A 25944-nucleotide genomic window follows, 5' to 3' on the forward strand; every position below is an offset into this window, starting at 1 on the left:
TTTGGATTCATGTCTGCCATATTGTCTGTGTCCATAGCTCATTAATCATCATTTATTGACATCAAAACAAACTGGCCTATATTTCTCATCAATTATGATAAGGTGGCCTGAATTCCATTGTGTATGGTGACATGAAAAGATTAACATGCCAACAAGACTATAAAATGAGGTGTCACTGAACTGTTTTGGCTTGGGGTGCAAGACTACTAGATCAGTAGACAGCAATGAAATACAACAGGGTTTTCTATCCTGGTTTTTATAATTGGTTGAACAAAAATTGAATATTACGAATGATTTTGTGGTTTGTTTTATTCACTTCAAGCACAATTAATTCATATATTGATGCTTCCACTAATTTGAGAAAATTAATTTCATAATGCAAGGATTGACTTGTGCATTTCCGCTTTTAGATGGAATTGGATCTACACCTGATACTTAATTTGTGGCAAATATTTTTACAGCCTCCCATCACTCTACTTCTGAAGTTCTGAGTATTGGCTGCAAATCCTAATTGATGATTTCCATCCAAATGAAGTTCTTGTATGAGCTCACCTACCTTAGCCTGGAGCTACAAGTGTTCATTTTTCTATCCCAGAATTATCAGAATGTCAGTTTTTGGTGGTTCAACAGCTTTGCATCAAGTTCCGCATACTTCATTTCATATTTGGATTTCTTAGTGCAGGGATGACAATGTGCAAAGCTTTCAAATCAATCAAGAAAAACTTCTTTTACTGCTTTGGTCTCATGCTAGTATGAAATCAGTGACTACCATATTCTCTAGTCCATTCCAGCAACACTGTCTTCCTTTCCATGATTCATTCAGTTTAAGGACTACTCAAAGACCTTGGACAACTGCTCCTCTGGAAAGATTTCCCAATTTGAGGGTTTTCCTGAGTACGATCCTAACTGCCATGGGTACGTTCTTTTAGTAACTAAGTCATCTAGAGTCCATGAAATTTTGGAATGCATTTGGAAATTCCACTTTAAGAAGATGGATTTCGATTTCAAATGTAGTAGAATTATGTGGTAATACTCATGTATAAGTGAGTTATATAATTACACTCAAATACATGGATTTATAGAATGACTCAAGTAGTGTATTTAAACTACCTAGAAAGCAAAGTGAATTCCAAAAGCATCCTTGTACTCTCAACTGTAATGACTACCCTCATCCTTACAAAAAAAAAAAAAACAAATCAAATTCAAATTCAAATTCACCCTCTCAATACTTGTTTCGAAGAGAAGCAGTAAGATTTTAAAAAATCTTGAATTGACAGGTTAGTTTTTTTTTCTGAAGTGAATGAAGAATGTGGGGACATTCTCTTGGCTTGAAGAACTTTACTTAAGCTTGTCTTAAGCTAATCGACATTTCAATAAAACTTGAGAATAGTGAAGGGGGATGGTTTGTGGCTTAACTTCCAATTACAGCAATCCATGAGTTGGAGTTGGTAGAATTTGATTCCTTGGTTTTTGAGGGAAAATTAGAGATTTCATCCTCCCAGCTCAAGGAACTAGCATTATGTCATTCCTATGAAGAGATGTATAGTTCCCTAATTAACCCTGGTATTCTTGTGCACTCATTTTTCTTTGTGTTAATCATCTTTTTTTTTATTCATTTCAGCATCATTATCCAGTTTTTCCCCAACTTAATGTCCCTTTGATTTATTTGCACCTTCTACTCATGAATCTTTTCCAGGTTTTTTATCCAACGAAACAGTTAAAGAAATAGAAGCTATATTTTCACATATGACAAAAATCAGGTAGTTTTGTTTTTTTTTTTCAATTCTAACTTGCTAATGGATCAAGAAGTGTATATGTCGGTCAATAACTGATTATTATACATCGCTAACACAACATTTCTGTCACATGCATCCCTGTGTTAAATATTGTCCTCTGCTTCATGAGAATTTGGACATGTAGTTTGTTTCACTTCTAATTTCATTTGTTATACTTTCATTGACCTTATAGTATATTAATTATTTGTTCCATTATTTGTTGTAGATGGAAAAGGAGCACCATTAAACATCCGTTCCCCGAAATGAGAAAGGCAATGATTGGTGTCAAGTACTTGAATAAGAAGCATTAGTTCTTGTCAAAATGGAGAAAATACAGTATCTTCTGTTTCTTCATTGCAATACAATAATTGGTTTATTGCATGTACTGGTCATTGGTGTCATTTATCTCATGAACTTTTGCCTGGTTATATGTCCATGTGTTCTTGCCAGATTTGAGGTTTTATTGCAACAATCTTGTGTTAGCAACTGTGATCCACAAGCATGGCAATCAACCTCAAATTTTTTATAATCTTTCTGAAGATTTGCTTGCATGTTCTGTTTAACTCGTTTGTAGTACTGTTCTAACCTAAAAAGTTGAAGAAAGAGAAGCTGTATTTTTAGATATGAAGAAAATTGGATAGCTTTTCATTATTTTTTCCTTTCAATTCCAGCTTATGTGACGGATCAAGAAATTTATTGGTCAATAATTGATTATTATACATCACTAACACAATGTTTGTATTCACACACATCCCTGTTTTAACATGTGAATATTTCCTCTGCTTCATGCAGATTTGGACATTTAGATTGTTTCACTTCTGAATTCATATCATATACTTGCAGTGACTTTTTATATAGTATATTTGTCTCTGCCTTTATAGTTTGTAATGGAGAAGAAGGTGCAATAGGCATCCATTCCCTGAATCGAGAAAAGCAAAGATTAACACCAAGTACTTGCGTAACAAGAATTAGTTCTTGTCACAATGGAGAAAAATGTCAGTTTATTCTCTTTCTTCACTTCTCTATGACAATTTTTTTTCAGGAAAACAACAATTAAACTGTTCTAACTCTTACTTTTTTGAAAAATTTAAGCTGTTCACTTATCTTGAATGTTGCATTTGGGTAATCAATGTTAACATTGATTTGTTTCCAGCAGATAAGGAAATTGTTCTTTGCTTGTGGATTTAATAGGAGAGTGAAAATAATTTCACCCAACTCTTCACATAATCTGCTGGAAAACTGCCAACCTAGTGATGAGATAAAATAGACTTGGACAGGTCATTGTTCCTTTTGTTTATAAGTTTTTATTGAGGTTATCACTTGATGATGTCTGTTATTTTCCTACCACTGGTGACTGTGAATTGCTCAGTTCTTTTTAATAACGTTTCTATTCTTCCAGAGCTTTTCAAGTTATTGGATGTGTTAGCAGAGCTTGGACTTTGGAGATCTCAGTAGCATAAAAAACTTGAACAAGGCAGGGTAAATTTACACTTTCATTGAGTTTACTCTATATACATGTGCATTGGTATAAAAAGATCGTAACTATTTGTATGTCAGTACTTGCTGTTTAATGGTTCTCTTTAAATTTTCAAAAGCCAATTAAATGGATTTCACACATTCTTTACAGATATCCGATCTGGTATGTTCTTCTCTGGTTCTTCCGCCAAAGTAAAAATTCAAATGCAGGTAACTCATGCCTGTAACTAATTATTATTATTATTATCAAACTTTGAAGGTAATACTAGTTTGAAGTTGAACATGCTTTACAATAATCTTTTGGCTCTATTGATGTCATGCAGAAAACATAGAAGCTTGGTTTTTTTTTATGAAGATTTACGCACTGCGAAAATTTCAAGTGGAATACTACCAGCTTGAGCAAGAGGTTGAATGTGTTTGCAGCAAGTTGTATATGCTTCATCATAAATTTTGGAATGTCCAAGGCAACATAGAGGATGATCTTGTATTTCTCATACTCTTCATATTGGTTAATGACTGGGACATCGATTCCTTTCAGTTGGAACTATTAGAGGTCAATAACACCCACAACGCCAAGTCCATGGCAGGCAGAAGGAGTGCTCCACAGATTCAGCAGGAGAGAGAAGGTGTGGAAGAAGACCTGCTCAAACGCATTGTGTATGCAAATTGGAAAATGAACTGCTTATCATCATTTCTGGATTCTGGTTAGTGTTTTCATCCACTAGTTATTTCTTACAATTTCATTTTTATTTCCCTTTTTAATTGTAAAGTTTTTGTAAACTCTTGGCTAAATCATCCGCCAAAGCACTTTACATAATTGGAGCTTTTAAGAACAAGTGAATTATCTGATAATAAATATTTTTCTTCACCCAGAAGTAGTTTTCTGGTGTTTTTTTTTTTTTTTTTCCCGAGTGATTAAAAGCTAGCAATTGAGCAAAATTTAAGCCGTTGGTCCGACCAGCTTGACAACAATGTCATAATCAAACTGAAATTCTAATTAGGCAATTACGCAGTGAAAGTATCAACTAGTTTATTTCCTAGAATCTCGAGATCCTTGTATTAAAAAAAAACATGAAAGACAAACATTGATTTTTTTCATAAGAACATTTGATTAAACTAGAAATCAGTAAATTTGAAGGTTTTAAGACTTTTTTTGTGCAATATGAAGCTCAGAGTTGGGTATCTAAAATAAAAACTTACAAAATAAAACTATAAAAATATATAAAATTTTTAGATTTATAATTGATATACTATCAGTATATGAATTTTCTATACTATTGATGAATTAGATAATGTTATTTCATTTATAAAACGAATCAGATGATATTATATCATTAATGAATAATTTTTTTAAAAATATTAATTTTTATATATTTATTTTAATAATTGATATTTACTTATTAATGAAGTAAAATGTTTGATATATTATAAGTATAATCAAAGTTTAAGATTTTTGTGAAATTTTTATGAGATCATTTAAAAATAATTGGCAATAGGTGAGGTACTTCTTTCATATTTAAAATTTTAGGATATAACTAATATCAAAATAAAAAATTTAGGATAAAATATTTTTTTGTGAAAATTTTTCGATGATGATGAGTATATACAAACTAAATGAAGAAGATTTCAAACTCTATTTTATATGAATAATCTTTTAATTCAGATAAATATTTCATAATAATTCATAAATGTTTATTGAATGACTATTGACAATCCACAAACTAGATCATGTTACTTAAATTAATAAGTGAAGCATACGTAACAATCAAATTAATATTAATTATTTGTTCAATCGACAAACTTGTTTTGTTAATCTTTTTCATAGTTGTTTTTATTATTGTAAAATATCGATGAAGTCAAGGAAAATACATACAATTATTGCATCTGTCCAAAAGAAGAAAAAAAAAAAACATTTTTCGAGTGTAGATCACAATGCTATCATCTTGCTTTCAACGTATATATTGCATCGCATAGAATTAAGAAAATAACTTAATTATGATTATTTTTAATAAATTTATTTATTAATATAAAGTATATATAATTATTTTTACATTAATTAAAAAATAAATTTTTTATAATTATTTTATTTTTATGCTCGTTAAGATTTGATCTCGTTCTATTTATATTTTTATTTTATATGAAAAATTATTTTACTTATAAAATAAGAAGTCTACTAATAAAAAAATTATTTAAATTAAATTTTAAAAATATTTACTAATGATATTTTAATCAATAACTTTTAATATTTTTTGGAATTAAAGTTTTATTAAAGGTATTTTAGTCAATTATTTTTAGTTCTTTTGAGACTAATTATAAAAAAGTCTAATAATAAAAAATTCACTTAAATTAAAATTTATTAAAATATTTACTAAAAATATTTTAGTCAATCACTTTTAAAACTTTTGGAATTAAAATTTTAAAATTTTAAATAGTTGAATTTAATTTAAACTCTATTTTTAATTTTAATTGATTTAGATTAAACTTAAGTAAATTAATAAAAATTATATATTTAAAGATAAATTTGATAATTTAAAAATTTATAAGACTATTGAAGTCTATAATTTTTAACACTTTTAAAAGTTCATACTTTTATATATAAATGATCAATGATATAATAATGGAGAGGTATTAACTTACAAAAAAAAATAGTTTTATATTTTTTTTAATTATTGATTTCAATAAATCTAAGAAATAAGAGAGACAAGTTGAAAAAAATAATTTGATCTCATTAATTAGATTTATTGAAATCAATAATTAAAAAAATATGTAAAACTAAAAAATTTTATATCGGTATAAATTGATTCCTTTTCATATAAAATTATCTATATTGCGTGCTTTATTTTATTGTTATTGATTTATTATAGTATTGTTTTTATTAATGAAAAATAAAATTTTAAAATAAAAGTTGTAATATCTATGTGTTAAATTATTTACGTATATGCATGAGTAAGAAAGATTAATATTATAAATAAATATATATATATATATATATATAATCCCAAACCAAAGGTTCTAAAAGGATGAAAAGGGTTGTAATTATCAATGATGTAACCAAAGACAAAGTACGTTTTTTTGTATTTAAAAAATTTTGGGATATATTCTGTTTTTTTGGAACATTTTGGATTATGATGATACATATGAACAAAATGAAAGAGAGATTTAAATATAAAACTTACATTTCATTATCAGTTTTGAAATAAAAAATAATATATATTTACCAGCATTCTAGGCTATAGAAAAGTAACGTTGTTGCAGTATTCAACGAATCCCCATTGCCTTTTAAGTGTAGACTGAAACACACACATGTACCTTCACAACTCTTGATTTCATTGTTTGCAATCACTTCCTTTTTATCTTCCTTCAAACCTTTCTTTACCATAAAAGAAGAAAAACATGGCTGGGGCTTTAGTGGGTGAAGCTTTTCTCTCTGCTTCCATCAAAGTTCTGGTTGATAGGGTTGCTTCTGGGGATGTTCTGAACCTTATTACGGGAAAGAAACTTGAAGATGTTCTGCTGAAGAAACTGAGTCCAGCCCTGATGTCAGTCAAAGCAGTGCTGGATGATGCTGAAAATAAGCAGAATAGCAACCCAAATGTCAGAAGCTGGATTGATGAGCTCAAAGATGCAGTTTATGATGCGGAGGACCTCCTAGATGAGATCGCTATTGAAGCTCTTCGTAGCAGGACGGATCAAACTAGTACAGCAAAGCAGCTAAGTCGCTTTTTCTCTTCTCTCAATCCTTTCAAGGAGGGGATGGAATCAAAGCTGGGAGAGATCCTTGGAAGACTAGAATCTCTAGTCAACCAAAAAGATATCCTCGGTTTGAAAGAACATTGTAGAGGAGAAAAGGCATTTCAAAGATTACCTGCAACTTCTTTGGTGGATGAGTCCGGTGTTTATGGCAGAGATGATGATAAAGAAGCAATAATGAAGTTGTTGCACCCACAAAATCCAACTGGAAATCAGATAGATGTGATTCTAATAGTGGGTATGGGCGGGGTTGGTAAAACCACCCTTGCCCAATTGATCTACAACGACAAGAGAGTGGAGGAATGGTTTGACCTCAAAGCTTGGGTGTGTGTTTCAGAGGAATTTGATGCTTACAGGGTAACCAAAACCATTCTTGATGAGATCACTTCTAGTTGTGATGATGGTAAGAATCTAAACCAGCTTCAACTTAAACTAAAGGAGAAGCTATTGGGCAAGAAGTTTCTATTTGTTTTAGATGATGTTTGGCATAAAAGATATGATGTCTGGGAAGCATTGAAAAGCCCTTTCACTTCTGGAGCAAAACATAGCAAGATTATTGTAACAACACGTGATGAAAACGTTGCATCAATCATGAGGAACGTCCCAACTTATCACCTTAACATCTTATCTGATGATGATTGTTGGCGACTGTTCGCAAAACATGCATTTGTAAATACATGCCCGAGCATGCATCCAAATTTGAAGGTAATCGGTGAGGCAATAGCCAAAAGATGCAAAGGTCTTCCTTTAGCTGCAAAAACACTTGGAGGTCTTCTGCGTTGTAAACTAGATGCCGATGAATGGAATAAAATATTACACAGCAATTTGTGGGACATACCAGATGAAGCAGGTACTATTCTTCCGGCATTAAGATTAAGTTATTATTATCTTCCTTCACATTTGAAGCGTTGCTTTGCATATTGTTCAATTTTTCCTAAAGATTATGAATTCAAAAAGGAAGAACTCATTCGATTATGGATGGCTGAAGGTCTTTTACAGTTTCCCAAAGAAAATGGCAATGAGGAAGAACGAGGTAACGAGTACTTCAAAGACTTAAAGTTGAGGTCGTTTTTTCAACAATTAAGTGGGAATAAATCTTGCTTTGTCATGCATGATCTAATTAGTGACTTGGCTAAATCTATATCCGGAGAATTCTTTTGCAGATTGGAAGGTGATGGTGGTTCATGTGAAATAACTAAAAAGACTCGTCATTTGTCCAATGTCCAAGAAAAATATGATGTGCTTAAGAAATTTGAAACATTATCTAAGGCAAAAAGTTTGCGAACATTCTTAACTTTGGAGTCATCTCCACCCTCTTGTTATGTTACCAGTCAGATAATGCATGATTTGATAGTAAAATTTAGACGCTTACGAGTACTTTCTTTGGCTAAATATTGTAATATTACTGAGTTACCGGAAGAAATTGACAATTTGAAACATTTGCGATATTTGAATCTCTCGCAAACTTCAATCGAAAGGTTACCGAACTCTTTGAGTACATTGTATAATTTGCAAACATTAACATTGTTTTATTGCAAATGCCTTGTTGAGTTGCCCAAAGACGTGGGAAGATTGATCAACTTGCAACATCTCAATATTCGGGAAACAAAGTTAGAAATGATGCCACAAGGAATGGACAAATTGAAAGAACTTCGGACATTAACAGATTTTGTTTTAAGCAAGCAAACTGGTTCAAGCATTAATGAGTTGGGAAAGCTCCAACATCTATGTGGAAGACTTGCTATTTCAGGTTTGCAAAATGTTGTCTGTGCAAAGGATGCCAAAGATGCCAATTTGAAGGATAAGATGAACCTTAAGGAGTTGGAGTTGATATGGAATGAGGATGATCGCATAGATGATGATGATTCAAAGCGTGATGAAGAAGTACTTGAACAACTGGAGCCTCATACAAACTTGGAGCATCTTGTCATTAGTTTTTACTGTGGTACTAGATTTCCTGAATGGGTGGGGCGTTCTTCCTTCTCAAATGTGGTATCTTTGTGCTTAACGGATTGCTACTATTGCCCATCCTTGCCACCGCTTGGACAATTATCATCTTTGAAATCTCTCTCTATTTCAGGGTTTCTTAAAGTAGTAACAGTCGGTGATGAGTTCTATGGGCACTGTGATGCCTCGAGGAAACCGTTTGGATCTCTTGAAATTCTACGATTTGAGGATATGCCAGAGTGGGAAGAATGGTTTTCTTGGAGAGATGAAGCCTTCTTTCTTCTGCAAGAGCTAAGCATAAGAAATTGTCCCGAGCTAACCAGGTGTCTGCCCGAGCACCTCCCATCTTTAACCAAAGTTGTTATTGAAAATTGTGGGAAGCTTGGAGGGTTGCTTCCAAAGGCACCAAGCATTTTCCAACTTGAGTTAGAGAGATGTGATGCATTGCAATTGGAGCCATTGCCTTGTGGGCTTCGGGAGTTACGAATTGAGGATTCCAATGTGAATGATTCCAAATTGAAGAAGATGATGCAACGCTGCACTCGTCTTGAAAAGTTAACCATGCGGGATTGTTACAATCTCAGATCCATTGCTGAAGGTAGTCTGCCTAACACGCTGAAGCAATTGAACATCGACAGTTGTAGGTTCTTGTATTATTCCAAAATCATCTTGTATACATCCCTTGAATCCTTGGACATAGTAGGCAGGAGGTGTTATGCACTAAAATCTTTTCCATTATCTTCATTCCCTATGCTAAATCGTGTTTCTATTAAGGGATGTGAAGACTTGAAGTCGATTGGTGCATCAGAAGGGCCTCACCGACAGCATCTCGCGTCTCTCAATTCTTTGGAAATCTGTGATTGCCCTAATTTGATATCTTTTCAAATTGAAGAGGGCTTATCTGCGACCAATTTAACATCACTTGATTTTTACTCTTGCGTAAATTTAAAGTCAATGCCAGAGCATATGCAGTCCCTCTTCCCATCCCTTGTGCATTTGTCAATAGATGATTGTCCAGAAATAGAGTCATTTCCAAGAGAAGGTTTGCCCTCCAAATTAAATCGTATTTATATCTCAAGAAGTGATAAGCTGATTGCAGGCATGATGAGGAGGGAATGGAGTTTGCAAACACTCCCTTCACTTACACGCTTCTCAATCTACCATGCAAGAGAGATGGAGTCTTTTCCAGATGAACATCTGCTGCCCTCTTCTCTTACTTCTCTTGTGATATGGGGTCTTCCAAATCTTAAGCTTTTGAGCGGCAAGGGCTTTCAACACCTCATCTCTCTTCGTGAATTGATTATTGGCAGCTGTCCTACACTCCAGTCCATATCGGCAAATATGCTTCCTAACTCTGTTTCTTACATTTCCATTCGCAATTGTCCTTTGCTGAGAAAAAGTTGTGAAAAGGAGAAAGGTAAAGATTGGCCCAACATTTCCCACATTCCTGTCATTGGATTTGACGATGAAGTCATTCTATAGAAAGACTCAGGTACAGCTACATTTCTCTTTTTACATTTCAAAGTCATTCTATCAAAATACGCAATCCTTCTCATCCCTCAGGTAGCTGTTATTACTGCTGCTCTTTGCCTTTTGCAAAGTTTAATTGTGGATTATGTAGTATTTCTCTATTTTTATATTCCAAATTTATAATTTATTTAACTCATTATTCTTCAATCTTCATGAAATTACAGGGTTGCAAATTACTTTCATGAAATTTTAGATTACATTAATTCAGAGTTTAATTTAGTTAATTCACGGTTTTTTATGTTAAAAAAAGTTTAGATTGCATTGGTAAATTCACATTGTAGAAGATGAATTCAGATTTCAAATGTGGTAAACGTTATTTGATAGTAATAATCATGAATATATGAATTATATGATTACAAACAAATTAAATTGACCCGCATCCCTGTCATTCAAATTAATGATGAACTCAAAAGCCAAATGTCCCAATCAGTCCCCTTGCCATAATTGTTAACTCTATCTAACTCAGGATCAGGTTCTCCATTAATTTCTGCGTATTTGTGTGGTGATTTTTTTTCTTTCAAAAATTCTTAATCTGTTGAGCTTTTTATACTGTGTTCTCATTTTTTTCTTTTAATTTTTGTTATGTCTTAGTTAGGCTATTTTTTGTGAATTGTGTTGTTTATTTTTTATCTTCTTTTCTCGCTTTGCCCATAGATTTGTCGTCAATGAAATATTTTCTCTTGTTGTTGCAATTTTATGATTTGTTGAATCGTGTTCTTCTGCATGAAAAGGAAAAAAAACAAGAAGGCTATCTTTTCTAGCATTTCAATGCCAAATTCTTTATTACTTTAATAATACAAGGGTCAACTGATGCTTAATTTGCTGCAAATTGTTTTATAACTTTCCAGGACTCATCTTTTGAGTATCAGTTGGAAATTCTAATTTATGATTCCCATTCAAATGAAGTTCCTGTCACATGATTTGCTTTAGCCCGGAGATTGATAATTCATTTTTCTATCCCAGAATTATCTGCATCAAAGTTTTCAATACTTTGATGGCTTGGCATCCAGCTCTGGTATTTCGTTTCAAATTTGGATTTCCTAGAGCTGCAACGATGATATGCTCAAATTTCAACTCAATAAAGCAAAAGGATTTCACTTCCTTCTGTTGTACAGTTATGAAAACGGTGGCTACCGTATTCTTTAGTTCAAACCAGAAACACTGTCGTCCTTACCATAATGATTCATTCAGTATTTCAGTTCAAGGACTACTCAAACAACTTGGACAGCTGTTCCTTTTGAAAGAGCTCTCCGGTTGAACTCAGTAGTATCTGTGGATCCTAACTTCCATTGGTACGTTCTTTAAGCAACTAAGCCATCCAGATTACATCAAATTCTAAATACATCCTTTTATACCCTCTTAAATGCAATGACTACACTCATCCCCACAAAAATGAACAACAAATAAAATTCAAATGCATCCTCTCAAATAATTATTTTCGAATGAAGCATTAAGGTTTTAACAAATCCTGAAATGCCAGGAACAGGTTTATCTGAAGACAATGAAGAATGTGGGGTCATCCTCTCATCTTGAAGAACTTAAATAAGCTAATTGAGGTCTTGTCCTTTCAATGAAACTTGAGAATAATGATTGGGGACAGTTTGTGGGTTAACTTCCAGTTGCAGCGATGCATGAATTTGAGTTGGTTCAATTTGATTCGCTGCCTCTTGAGGGACTGCTTTGTCTGCACAAGGTGTAAAGTAGCATTTTCCATTTTTCCCTACTTAATGTGGCTTTGGTTTATTTGCATCTTCTGGTACTTCTTTTATTTAGCATGTATTTGGTGTATTGCGTATACTGACCATTGTTGTCACTTTTCTCTTTAACTTTTACCAGGTTTTTTATTCTTATGTTCTTGCCAGATTTTAGGCTTTTTGCAACCAACTTGTGTTAGCGACTGTGATTCACAAGCATGGCATCAACCTCAATTTCTTGTAATCTTTCTGAAGACTTGCTAGCCTGTTCTGTTTAACACATTTATCATTTTGTTATAAACTAAAAGGTTGAAGAAGGAGAAGCTGTATTTTCAAATATGAGGTAAAACAGGTAGCTTTTCTTTCCTTTTTCCTCTTAATTCCAACTTAAGTGATCGATTGGGAAATTTATCTATCAATAATTGATTATTATACGTTTAGTTTGATTCACTTCTTAATTATTTTCATATACGTTCACTTCTGAATTCATTTCATTTACTTGCATTGACTTTAGAGTATATTTGTTTTTGCCTTTATAGATTCTGATGGAGAAGAAGGTGCAATAGGCATCCATTCTTTGAAGTAAGAAAGGCAAAGATTGGCGTCAACTACTTGCATAACAAGCATCAATTCTTGTCAAAATGGAGAAAAATGTCAGTTTGTCCTGTTTCTTCACTTTACCACGACACAATGTGTTCTCAACTCTCAGATCAGTGAAAATTTTAAGCTGTTCACTTCTCTTGAATGTTGCATTTTGGTATTCACTTCATGACACAAGAAGGGATGTTAGCATTTCTTTGTTTCCAGCAAATTAAGAAAATTTTCTTTTCTTGTGGATTCTAGAGGAGAGGAAAGAATTTCACCCAATTCTTCGCATACTCTGTTCGAAAATCAACAGCCTTGTGATGAAATGAAATAGACTTGGACAGGTCATTTTTCCTTCTGTTTTTAAGTTTTCATTGAGGGTATATTACTTGGTCATTTCCATTATTTCACTATCAATGGTGACTCTGAATTGCTTAGTTCCTTTTAATATTGCTTTTATTATCCTTTCAGGACTTTTCAAGTTATTGAGAAGTATTGTTGGAGTTTGGACTTTGTAGATCTGAGCAACTTACAAAACTTGACAAAGGCAGGGTAACTTTATCCTTTCCATGTGTTTACTCTATAAAGATTTGATTTTTTGTTGTTCCGGAAAGGCTCACAACGCTCGCGTCTTAGTTTCGAAAAGAAGCATTAAGATTTTAACAAATCTTGAATGACAGGAACTAGTTTTTTTCTGAAGAGAATGAACAATGTGGGGTGTTCTCTCAGCTTGAAGAACGTTACTTAATATTGTTCTACGTTAATCGACATCTTGCCCTTTCGATGAAACTTGAGAATAGTGAAGGGGGACAGTTTGTGGATTAACTTTCAATTACAGCAATCCATGAATTGGAGTTGGTAGAATTTGATTCCTTGTCTTTTGAGGGAAAATTAGTTATTGCAACCTCCCAGCTCAAGAAACTAGTTTTACGTTATCCCTATGAAGCGATGGATAGTTGCCTAACTAACTCTGGTATTCTTGTGCACTCCTTGTTCTTTGTGTCAATCATCTTTTTTTTTTTTTTTTTTTGTTTCATTTCTGCATCATTTTTCAGTTTTTCCCAACTTAATGTCCCTTTGGTTTATTTGCACCTTCTACTCATAAATTTTTCCTGGTTTTTTGTTCTACTAAACAGTTCAAGAAATAGAAGCTATACTTTCAGATATGACAAAAACCAGGTAGGTTTTTTTTTTTTTTCTCTTTCATTTACAGCTTATTAATGGATCAAGAAATTTATCTGTACTAATTCATATTATACATCACTAACAAATCATTTCTGTTCACGTGCATCCCCGTGTTAACATGTGAATATTGTCTTCTGCTTCATGAGAATTTGGACATTTAGTTCGTTTCACTTCTAAAATCATTTGGTATACTTTCATTGACTTTATAGTATATTAATTATCTGTTCCATTATATGTCGTAAATGGACAAGGAAGTGCGTTAGACATTCGTTCCCTGAAATAAAAGGCAATGATTGGTATTTTCATAAATGAAGAAATTGAGCTAGCTTTTCTTTTTCTTTTTTTTTCCTTTTAATTCCAGCTTATCTGATGGATCAAGAAATTTATCGGTCAAGAATTTATTATCATTATGCATCACTAACACAATGTTTTTATTCACACACATCCCTGTGCTGATATGTGAATATTGTTCCCTGCTTCATGCAGATGTGGACATTTAGATTCTTTCAGTTCTGAATTCATTTCGTATACTTTCATTAACTTTATAGTATATTTATTTCTGCCTTTATAGGTTTGTAACAGAGAAGAAGGTGCAATAGGCATCCATTCCCTGAAATGAGAAAGGCAAGGATTACCACCAAGTACTTCCATAACAAGCATTAGTTTTCGTCAAAATGGAGAAAATTTCAGTTTATTCTGTTTCTTCACTTCACTGTGACACCTTTTTTCAGGAAAAGAACAATTAAACTGTTCTAACTTTTAGATTGGTGAAAATTTTAAGCTGTTAACTTCTCTTGAATGTAGCATTTGGTAATCACTTCATACTAGAAAATAGGATGTTAACATTGCTTTGTTTCCAGCAGATAAGGAAAACTGTTCTTTGCTTGTTGATTCGAGAGGAGAGTGGAAACAATTCACCCAGTTCTTCACATACTCTGTTGGGAAACCAACAACCTTGTGATCGAATAAAATAGATTTGGACAGGTCATTGTTCCTTTTGTTTGTAAGTTTTTATTAAGGTTATATCACTTGGTGACTTCCGTAATTTCCCTATCAATGGTGACTAAGAATTTCTGAGTTTTTAATACTGTTTCTTTTATCCTTTCATAGTTTTTCAAGTTATTGAGATGTTTTATCAGAGTTTGGACTCTATAGATCTCAAAAACTTGCAAAACTTGGAAAAGGCAGGTTTTATCCTTTCTGTGTGTTTACTCTAGAAAGATTTGACTTTTCATCGTACCAGAAAGGCTCACAACTTTTCATGTCTTATCACTTGCTGTTTATGTTTCTATCTTTTAAATTATTAATGGCTAATTGAAAAGTATTTCACCACACTCTTAACAGATAATCTAACTCTTTCCACCAAAGGACCTACAACAAAGCAATGCAGGTAATAGTGCCACTAACTAACTATTATTATCAAAATTTTGGAGGTCCGTTTTTTTTAATTTATACTAGTTTGAAGTTAAACTTGCTATGCCAACCATGTGAAGTCATTAGTACACCATTTTTAGAACATATTTTGCAACTTGAAGAAATATTTTTCTGATTGCTTTATTGAAGTCAGAAACAACTAAGGTTAACATTGTTCCTTCATTGGTTAGTCCTAAAAGTAGTTTCCATGATACATTAGGTGACTTCTGCTTTATGGGATACAAAGTAGACCAGCAACTAGCAATCTTCATTTGTTATGCATTTTGATGAAGGCTTCTAGTTCCTATTTGAGGTATGCCTCATCACTTGCTTCATGTTACTTGGGAGAAATTCTTTGAGTTGATTGTGTCTAGGTAATTAAGATGCTTCTGATTTGCTTAGTTTTTTTTTTTTTTTTTAATACAGTTTCTATTATCCTTGTTTAATAGTTTTTCTATTATCCTTTCAGAGTTTTTCAAGTTATTGAGACGTATTAGCCGAGTTTGGACTTTGGAGATCTCAGTAACTTGAAAAAACTTGAAGAAGGCAGGGTAAATTTATGCTTTCTGTGGGTTTACTCTATATACATGTGCTTTTTGTATAAAGGATCACAACTACTTGTGGCTCAATACTTGCTGTTCATGTTTCTCTTTAAATTCTTAATAGCCAATTAAAAGTATTTCACCACATTCTTTACAGATACTTGATGTGGCATGGTCTTCTCTGGTTCTTCCTCCAAAGGACCTAAAAACATCAAATGCGGGTAACTCGTGCCTGTAACTAATTATTAGTATCAAACTTTGAAGGTCATTTTTCAAGAAATTTATGCTAGTTTGAAGTAGAACATGATGTACAGTAAACTTTTTGGCTCTATTGATGTCAGGCAGAACAAAGCTCACGGTGATGCTTCTGTGGTTAGTGTTGAAAGTTGTGTTTCCATAATTCAGAGGTAACTTCTGCTTTCTGGGATAGAAAGTATGTAGACCTGCTGATCTTCAATTGTTGTGCATTACATTCCAGGCTGGCAGTTGCTAGTTGAGGTATGCCTCAGCACTAAATTCATGTTAATTAAAAGAAATTGTAGCAAATTTGAGTTGAATATTTCTGGTTAGTTAAGTTCCTTCTGAGCTAACAGGGAAGAAGCTTGCTTTTTACAAGACTATGCACCATGAAAGTTTCAAGTTGTACTGCTTAAGTTTAACATTTTTGGTTCATTGGTTAATGATAAAAGTAGTTTCCATAATACATTAGGTGAATTCTGCTTTTTGGGATACAGAGTAGACCTGCAGCTAGCAATCTTCAAGTATTATGCATTTTTTTTAAGGCTGCCAGCAGCTATTTGAGGTATGCCTCATTGCTTTCTTCACGTTACTTAGGAGAAATTTTTGAGTTGATTGTCTCTAGGTAATTAAGGACCTTCTGATTTGCTTAGCTTGTTTTAATAGTGTTTCTATTATCTTTTCAGAGTTTTCAAGTTACTGAGATGTATTAGCTGAGTTTGGACTATGGAGAGCTCAGTAACTCACAAAACTTGACGAAGACAGTACAATTTTATGCTTTCTGTGAGTTTACTTTAGAAACATGTGCCCTCCATATAATGGCTGACAACTTTTCATTTCTCATTATTTCTGTTTAATGGTTCTTTTTAAATTCTTAATAGCCAATTAAAAGTATTTTACCACATTCGTAGTAGACACCTGATCTGGTATGCCTCATTGCTTGAAGTTGCTTTTTTCAAGACTATGCACTGTGAAAATATCCGGAGGCAAAGACAACATAGAGGATGATCTTACATTGTTCGTACTCTTCAAATTTGTTAATGATCGGGACATCGATTTCTTTGGTTTGGAACTATTAGAGGTCAACAACAACCAGAATCCCAAGTCCATGGCAGGCAGACATTGCCAAACATAAGGAATGCTCTACATATTCAACAGGAAGGAGTAGAAGACCTTCTCAAACACATTGTGCATGCAGAATTGAAAATGAACTGCTTATATGATTGAAGTCAGATGTGGATTATCATTTCTGGATTCTTGTTAGTGTTTTGACCCACTATTTTATTTCATACAATTTCATTTTTGTTTCCCTTTTTAATTGTTAATTTTTTGTAAACTTTTGGCTAAATCGTCTCCCAAAATACCAAGTCTGCTAAATTTGCTAAAAGCCATAAAGGACTTGTGATTATTTTTTATTAACCATGTCTCCAGTGGCAATTATAAGTCTTGAGGCAGTTGATACAATCAAGCCATCTCAAGGCTATCTTAATTAGAACATCACTGGTGATATATATCAACCTTGATTGTTGGTCTCAGCTAGCATCTCCTTCTTTGGCAAGCGTCTCTCATTCTTTGTTTATGCATCATCTACCTTTCATTTCTTTTTCCAAGAGAGACCTCTTCTGCTATTTTAAACCAAAAGAACCTTTTGGGTTGGATTAAAACATAGAAACAAAATAGAAATAAGAAACTTGGTTTCAAATGGTGATCTGCTATCACCCTTAAAATACATAAACAAACAAGAAAACAGCAGAGCATTCAGGAAAAGGGTTCAACTCTCCCTTTGTTCTTCATTCAAGTCTATAAGTTACAAAAAAAACAGATTTTTACAATGTTCTTCACCAAATTCTAACAATTCAAAGTACATTTTCTCTGCCAACCAAATTGCTTAAGATTATAACTAACACTCAATCTCAAAAAAATAGAATCAAAACAAAGAGGTTAGACATTGACAACTCAACTTTCTCTGTCTTCTCTCAAAATCTTTGCTCTCCTCTCTCAATTTCTTTCTTGTAATGGGGAGGATCTAGATGGGGGCAGCTGCTCCCATTAGATTCTTGAAAATTAAATTTTACCATTAGTAAGTTATTTAAAATTTTAAAAATTGTTTTATTTTGCCCCCACTAAAATCTAATAAAATAAAATTATTAGAAACAAACTCAAAATTTTATTTTTTTATATTTTGTCCCTATTAAATTGTAAAATAAACATTGAAGTATAAATCTTTTATAACATTAAAAGGTATATAGATATATGTATTAACAAAATAAAAATGGTGCTGAATAGAGTAATGATTAAGAGTGTAAATATAAAATCATTATTGATAGTTAATATAATAATTTTTTAATATTATATGATATTAACTTAAAAAAAAAAGAATCAAAATATATTTAATTACACATATCAAAAAAGAATTTGGATAATATTCTTTTAAACTTTGGATAAAAATTTATTTTTAAAACAACTATTATATGGAAAATGTCAAAAAAAAAAATCTCGTAGAGTTTTTTTTTTTATCTAAAATTGACTTTTTATATTTTTTTTATTTATAAAAATCTTTTATTATTTTATATTTCTATAAGTATTTGACATTATATGTTATTAAAATTTATTTTAAGTTATAATAATTTTAAATAAATGGACAAACAAATATTACTTAACAATTTATTCCCACTAAATATAAATTCTGAATCTATTTTTATTTATATATCTTATTGATTTGAATTTCAAAATACACCTTAAAGAATAACCTCTTACATCCCTTAACCTTTATTTTTTATGGCAAATTCTATACACTTTTCATCTCAACTTTCTGCGGGTCTTGTCTACCAAATCAAAAATTACATCAACCTCACTCATTTTACTGCCTGATGAAACTATAATACTGCTTGGCTTATTAAGATTCTCTTCTTTCAAATATTAAATAGAAGTAATTTTAGGAACTTGTTTCCATGTTTAACTAGAAGAAATTGCACATGACTCCGTTAATGTCCTATATTAGAGAATCAAAATGATATCAATTTGTATTGAATTCGATTTGATTTTTTTTAAATGTATAAAATTATAAATTTTTAAAATTCGACTTAAATTCAAATTGAATTTTCACATGATGCAATTCGAATAAAATAGAATTTATCGATTGAGTTCGATTTAGTTTATTTGTTTTTAAATTTTATTTTTTATATATTATTTTAATATAATTTTTAATATATTTAAATTATTTAGATATAAAATAATTATTTAACTATAAAATAATTATTTTTATTTTATAAAAATTTAAAATATATATAAATTAATAAAATATATAATTGAATTCGATTTGATTTTTTTTAAATGTATAAAATTATAAATTTTTAAAATTCGACTTAAATTCAAATTGAATTTTCACATAATGCAATTCGAATAAAATAGAATTTATCGATTGAGTTCGATTGAGTTTATTTGTTTTTAAATTTTATTTTTTATATATTATTTTAATATAATTTTTAATATATTTAAATTATTTAGATATAAAATAATTATTTAACTATAAAATAATTATTTTTATTTTATAAAAATTTAAAATATATATAAATTAATAAAATATATAATTGAATTCAATTTGATTTTTTTTAAATGTATAAAATTATAAATTTTTAAAATTCGACTTAAATTCAGATTGAATTTTCACATAATGCAATTCGAATAAAATAGAATTTATCGATTGAGTTCGATTTAGTTTATTTGTTTTTAAATTTTATTTTTTATATATTATTTTAATATAATTTTTAATATATTTAAATTATTTAGATATAAAATAATTATTTAACTATAAAATAATTATTTTTATTTTATAAAAATTTAAAATATATATAAATTAATAAAATATATAATTTAATTCGATTCAATTATTTTTTATTTTTAATCTAAAATATAATCCAAATCTAATATATATATTTAATATCTGAATTAATTCGAATCAAATATTAAAAAAATTAATTTAAATCAAACTAAATATTATTATTTTAAATTAATTTTTTATTTTCTCAATTTATTTTCTTATTATAGAGAGTTATCAATTAAAAATTATAACCTTCTTGAGCTTTCAAACCAGATAAAAATAATATTAATGGGGTATCCGAGAAAATTCACTGTAATCCATCAATCTGCATATGTTGTGTTTTAAGGCTTGGTTTATCACATGGTTGTGCAAAATTTTCCAAATTCATCCCAAATAGCATAAAATAGAAACCATTATTATAAGAAAAAAAGTTTAAATAAAAAATAAATAAATTTATTAAAGTTGTATAAATTATTGTGAATTGATAGTCGTTACAAATGATGTCTCCCACTGATTCGACCACCCAAGTGAAAGTATTGCAAATTGGCTTAAGATTCTTTTCTTTTCAAATTTAATTTTAGTGCACAAAACTCAGCTTACGTGGCTGTTAGAGTTTATCAATTTAAAATGAATGCACATGACATCTCCCATCTCCATGAAAAATAAAATACAAATAATTCATGTGGATAGCCAAGGCAATGCATTGTAATGTATTCGATAAATAATATAGAATGAAAATCAGCGCTGTAAACGTTTTCGGCAGTGTTCTTATTGGCCAAGACTCAAGTCTCTAGATATTGCTTTGAGAATAGAGTGAAACACACATTGCCTTCACTTCCGTTCAGTAAGCGCGGTGCAGTACACTTCATTTCATTTTTTGCAATCACTTCCTTTTTTATCTTCCTTCAAACCTTTGTTTACCAGAAAAGAAAAAAATGGCTGGGGCTTTGGTGGGTGGGGCTTTTCTCTCTGCTTCCCTCCAAATTATGTTCGACGGGATGGCTTCTGGTGAGGTCTTGGACTTCGTTAGAGGAAAGAAACTTGAAGATGGCCTTCTTAAGAAACTGAAGCCAACGCTCATGTCAGTTAATGCAGTGTTGGATGATGCTGAAAATAAGCAGATTACCAACCCAAATGTCAGGAACTGGATCGATGAGTTCAAAGATGCTGTTTACGATGCGGAGGACCTCCTAGACGAGATCGCTATTGAAGCTCTTCGAAGCAGGATGGAATCCGAGGACCAAACTAGTACTGTAAAGCAGGTGAGTCGCTTTTTCTCTTCTCTCAATCCTTTCAAAGAAGGAATGGAGTCAAAGCTGGAGGAGATCCATGTGAGATTAGAATCTCTAGTCAACCAAAAAGAAATCCTCGGTTTGAAATAATTTAGAGGAGAAAAGGTATTTCAAAGATCCCCTGCAACTTCTTTGGTGGATGAACCAGGTGTTTATGGCAGAGATGACGAAAAAGAAGAAATAATGAAGTTGTTACACCCAGAAAATACGACTGAAAATCAGATGGATGTGATTCCCATAGTGGGTATGGGCGGGGTTGGTAAAACCACCCTTTCACAATTGATCTACAATGACAAGAGAGTGGAGGATTGGTTTGACCTTAAAGCATGGGTGTGTGTTTCAGAAGAATTTGATGCTTTCAGGGTAACTAAAACTCTTCTTGATGAGATCAGTTCTAGTGGTGATGCTTTTCATAACCTAAACCAGCTTCAACTTAAACTAAAGGAGAAGCTGTTGGGAAAGAAGTTTCTATTTGTTTTAGACGATGTTTGGCATAAGAGATATGTTGACTGGGAAGAATTGAAAAGTCCTTTCACTTCTGGCGCAAAGAACAGCAAGATTATTTTAACAACACGTGATGAAGACGTTGCATCAATCATGAGGAATGTTCCGACTTATCATCTTAATATCTTATCTGAAGATGATTGTTGGCGATTGTTCTCAAAACATGCATTTGTCAATACAAGCCCAAGCATGCATCCAAATTTGAAGGTAATCGGTAAAGAAATTGCCAAGAGATGCAACGGCCTTCCTTTGGCTGCAAAAACACTTGGAGGTCTTCTGCGTGGTAAACTGGATGCTGATGAATGGGATAAAATATTACACAGCAATTTGTGGCACGTACCGGATGAAGCAGGTACTATTCTTCCGTTATTAGGATTAAGTTATTATTATCTTCCCTCACATTTGAAGCGTTGCTTTGCATATTGTTCAATTTTTCCTAAAGACTATGAATTCAAAAAGGAAGAGCTCATTCAATTATGGATAGCTGAAGGTCTTTTACAGTGTTCCAAAGAAAATGGCAATGCGGAAGAACGAGGTAACGAGTACTTCAAAGACTTAATGTTGAGGTCCTTTTTTCAACAATTAAGTGGGGATAAATCTTGCTTTGTCATGCATGATCTAATCAGTGACTTGGCTAAATCTATATCAGGAGAATTCTTTTGCAAATTGGAAGATAATGGTGGTTCATGTGAAATAACTAAAAAGACTCGTCATTTGTCCAATGTGCAAGAAAAGATATGATGTGCTTAAGAAATTTGAGACATTATCCAAAGCAAAAAGTTTACGAACATTCTTAACTTTAGAGTCATCTTCATGGTCTTGTTATGTTACCAGCCACATATTGCATGATTTGATAATAAAATAAAATACTTCGAGTGCTTTCTTTGACTAAATATCATAATATCAATGAGTTGCCAGAAGAAATTGATAATTTGAAGCAGTTACGTTATTTGGATCTCTCGAATACTTTAATTAAATGTTTGCCCAACTCTTTGAGCACATTGTACTATTGTACATTAATATTGTTTCGATGCTTCTGCCTTATTGAGTTGCCCAAAGACATAAGAAGATTGATCAACTTTCACCATCTCAATATTCAGGAAACAAAGTTACTAATGATGCCACAAGGAATGGGCAAATTGAAAGACCTTCGGACATTAACAGATTTTGTTTTAGGCAAGCAAAATTGTTCAAGCATTAACGAGTTGGGAAAGCTGGAGCATCTATGTGGAGGACTTGCCATTTCAGGTTTGCAAAATATTGTCTGTGCAATGGATGCCAAAGATGCCAATTTGAAGGGTAAGATGAAACTTAAGAAGTTGGAGTCGATATGGAGTGAGGATGATCTTATTGATGATGATACAAAGCATGATAGAGAAGTACTTGAACAACTGGAGCCTCATACAAACTTGGAGCATCTTGTCATTAGGTTTTATAGAGGTACAAGATTTCCATTTCCAGAATGGGTGGGGCATTCTTCATTCTCAAATGTAGTATCTGTGGAGTTATGTGATTGCAGATACTGCATCTTCTTGCCACCGCTTGGGCAACTATCATCTTTGAAATCTCTCTTAATTAAAGGGCTTGAGGGAGTCGTGACAGTCGGTGATGAGTTCTATGGGCACTGTGATTCTTCGAGTAAACCGTTTGGATCTCTTGAATTTCTAAGCTTTGAGGATATGCCAGAGTGGGAAGAATGGTTTTGTTCCAGAGATGAAGCTTTCTGTCTTCTCCAAGAGTTATACATTAAAAATTGTCCAAAGCTAACCAAGTTTCTGCCCAAGCACCTCCCTTTATTAAGGAAGCTTGAGATTAGAAATTGTGAGAAGCTTGGAGACATGCTTCCAAGGACACCAAGCATTTGCCAACTAGAGTTAGAGGGATGTGATGGATTGCAATTGAAGCCTTGCCTTGTGGGCTTCGAAGGCTGGGAATTTACAATTCGAACATAAATGATTCCATATTGGAGACGATGATGCAACACTGTACTTGTCTTGAAGAGTTAATTATGTGGGATTGTTCTAATATCAGTTCCCTTCCCGAAGGTAGTCTGCCTATCACGCTAAAGCATTTGAACATCCAAAGGTGTAGTGTCTTGGATTATTCCAAAATCTTCTTGTTTACATTTCTTGAATCTTTGTACATAATAGGCGGGTGTCATCCACTGGAGTCCTTTGCATTAGGATCATTCCCTATGCTAAATGGTGTTTCTATTTGGGATTGTGAAAACTTGAAGTGGATTGGTGCATTAGACGGGCCTCATCACCAGCTTCTCGCATGTCTCAATTTTTTGTATATCAATGGTTGCCATAATTTGATATCTTTTCAAATTGAAGAGGGATTATCTGCCACCAATTTAACATCGCTGATGCTTTTAATATTTAGCAAATTTAAAGTCATTGCCAGAGCATATGCACTCCCTCTTCCCCTCCCTCGAGGAATTGGGAATAAACTTTTGTCCAGAAATAGAGTCATTTCCAAGGGAGGGTTTACCCTCCAAATTAAAAGGTATTACTATCAAAGGAAGTGATAAGTTGATTGCGGGAATGATGAGGAGGGAATGGAGTTTGCAAACACTCCCTTCACTGACACACTTCCAAATCGAAGGTGCAAGAGAGATAGAGTGTTTTCCAGATGAACATATGCTGCCCTCTTCTCTTACTAATCTTGTGATATGGAATCTTCCAAATCTTAAGCTTTTGAAAGGCAAGGGCTTTCAACACCTCACCTCTCTTCGCCAATCCATGCTGCCAGACACTCCAATCCATGCTGCCAAATATGCTCCCTGACTCTCTTTCTTATCTAGAGATTCACAATTGCCCTCTGCTGAGACAGCGTTGCAAAAAGGAGAAAGGCAAAGATTGGCCCAACATTTCCCACATCCCTGTCATTTGGATTGAGGATGAAGTCATTCTATAGCAAGACTCAGGTACTCCTCCATTCTCTATTTATTGATTTTTCTTTTAAAAAATAAACAATCCAAGTCAGCCCTGTCTTATTTGCAAAGTTAAGCTGTGGATTGTGTAATATTTCTCTATTTCTGTGTTCCAATTTTATAATTTGTTTAATTTATTGTTCTTCATTCTTCATGAAATTACTCGGTTGACAACGTTTGGACCAACATGTCCCACTTCCCTGTCATTCTAATTGAAGATGAACTTATCTGAGTCGGACTCTGAGGTACTCCATTCATTTTTATTTAATTTCACTAACCATCTTCCTTTCTCTATTTATTGATTTTTCTTTAAAAAAAATACGCAATCTGTCTCAGCACTCAGGTATTATTACTGCTTGTCTTTGCCTTTTGCAAGGTTAAGCTGTGGATTGAGTGGTATTTTTATAGTGTCTCTATGATCCTTTCAGAGGTTCTCTGGTTGTTAAGCTGTATACTTGTATTATCGGAGTTTGAACGTCTCAGTTATTTGATGAAGGCTGGTAAAGGACCTAGAACAAATCAAAGCAAGTGGCACCACTAACTTATTATTGTTATTATGAAAATTTTGAAGGTTCTTTTTTAGAAAGTTTCAGACTAGTTTGAAGTTCAACATGCTATGTCAACTACGGCTAACATGTACAAATACTTATTTGGCATGATTGCCCTACTGACATCAGGCAAACGGGCACAACTATGGCCAACATTGATGCTTTTCTTGTTAGTGCTGGAAGTTGTGTTTCTGTAATACTGGAGGAGACTTGTCCTTTGTGGAAAACAAGAAGGCCTGCAACTAATAATCTTCAATCGCCGTGCATCGTGTTCCAGACTGGGTCAAATTGCTATTTGAGGTATGCCTCATCACTTGCTTCTAGTTACTTCTGAGAAAGTTTTTGCAAAATTTAGTTAATTATTCACACTTGCAGTGCTTCCTTCTTCACTGGACTGCTCTTGCGTCAATGCCTGGATGGTGAACCTGCGCTTGAAACTTACCCTGATATTGGAAAAGGCTGCATTTGGTACTGTGGGTAGTATTGCAACTTCTTTTAGCCTGAAACTTCATTTGGTTAGTACTTTTGTTAATTATTTCTATTATTTAATTTTTACTTTTTAAAAATTTGTTATAGAACAAAAGCAAATAATAGTAGAAATTAGTAAAAACATAACTAATTAAAATGTAATATAATTTCTAACATAATTGTTTGATATAGGTAAAATCATGCATTTTGTTTTCAAAACAACAATAATTTTTAATTTAAAAG

The 25944-nt window shown here is 32.5% G+C and overlaps 1 protein-coding gene and 1 pseudogene across 5 annotated transcripts; both read left to right on the forward strand.

The window, feature by feature from the left end:
• The first annotated feature begins 6569 nt into the window (after positions 1–6569).
• Positions 6570–17517, forward strand: LOC111297649 (putative disease resistance RPP13-like protein 1). Of its 5 annotated transcripts, XM_089741648.1 has the most exons (18): positions 6570–9647; positions 9723–10440; positions 11327–11770; positions 11959–12524; positions 12712–13101; positions 13229–13304; positions 13438–13730; positions 13894–13936; positions 14514–14566; positions 14806–14926; positions 15287–15332; positions 15576–15668; positions 15825–15906; positions 16055–16118; positions 16239–16395; positions 16607–16699; positions 16821–16917; positions 17081–17443. In XM_089741648.1, exons 1-2 carry the CDS (start codon positions 6645–6647, stop codon positions 10428–10430), a joined length of 3711 nt encoding a protein of 1236 aa, XP_089597774.1. In that variant the 5' UTR covers positions 6570–6644; the 3' UTR covers positions 10431–10440; positions 11327–11770; positions 11959–12524; positions 12712–13101; positions 13229–13304; positions 13438–13730; positions 13894–13936; positions 14514–14566; positions 14806–14926; positions 15287–15332; positions 15576–15668; positions 15825–15906; positions 16055–16118; positions 16239–16395; positions 16607–16699; positions 16821–16917; positions 17081–17443. The 5 variants fall into 5 exon arrangements, with proteins under 5 accessions (XP_089597774.1, XP_089597770.1, XP_089597772.1 ...); XM_089741644.1 differs by having other exon boundaries at positions 6570–10440; positions 11442–11770; positions 16632–16699; positions 17081–17444; XM_089741646.1 differs by lacking the exon at positions 15825–15906 and having other exon boundaries at positions 6570–10440; positions 17081–17517.
• A 3289-nt stretch (positions 17518–20806) lies between these two features.
• On the forward strand, positions 20807–24793 carry LOC111297650 (putative disease resistance RPP13-like protein 1 pseudogene; annotated as a pseudogene).
• The last annotated feature ends 1151 nt before the right edge of the window (positions 24794–25944 follow it).

The sequence above is a fragment of the Durio zibethinus genome, chromosome 12 (genome assembly GCF_047325235.1).
Source record: "Durio zibethinus cultivar Kanyao isolate XHJ-2024 chromosome 12, ASM4732523v1, whole genome shotgun sequence".
Lineage (NCBI taxonomy): Eukaryota > Viridiplantae > Streptophyta > Magnoliopsida > Malvales > Malvaceae > Durio > Durio zibethinus.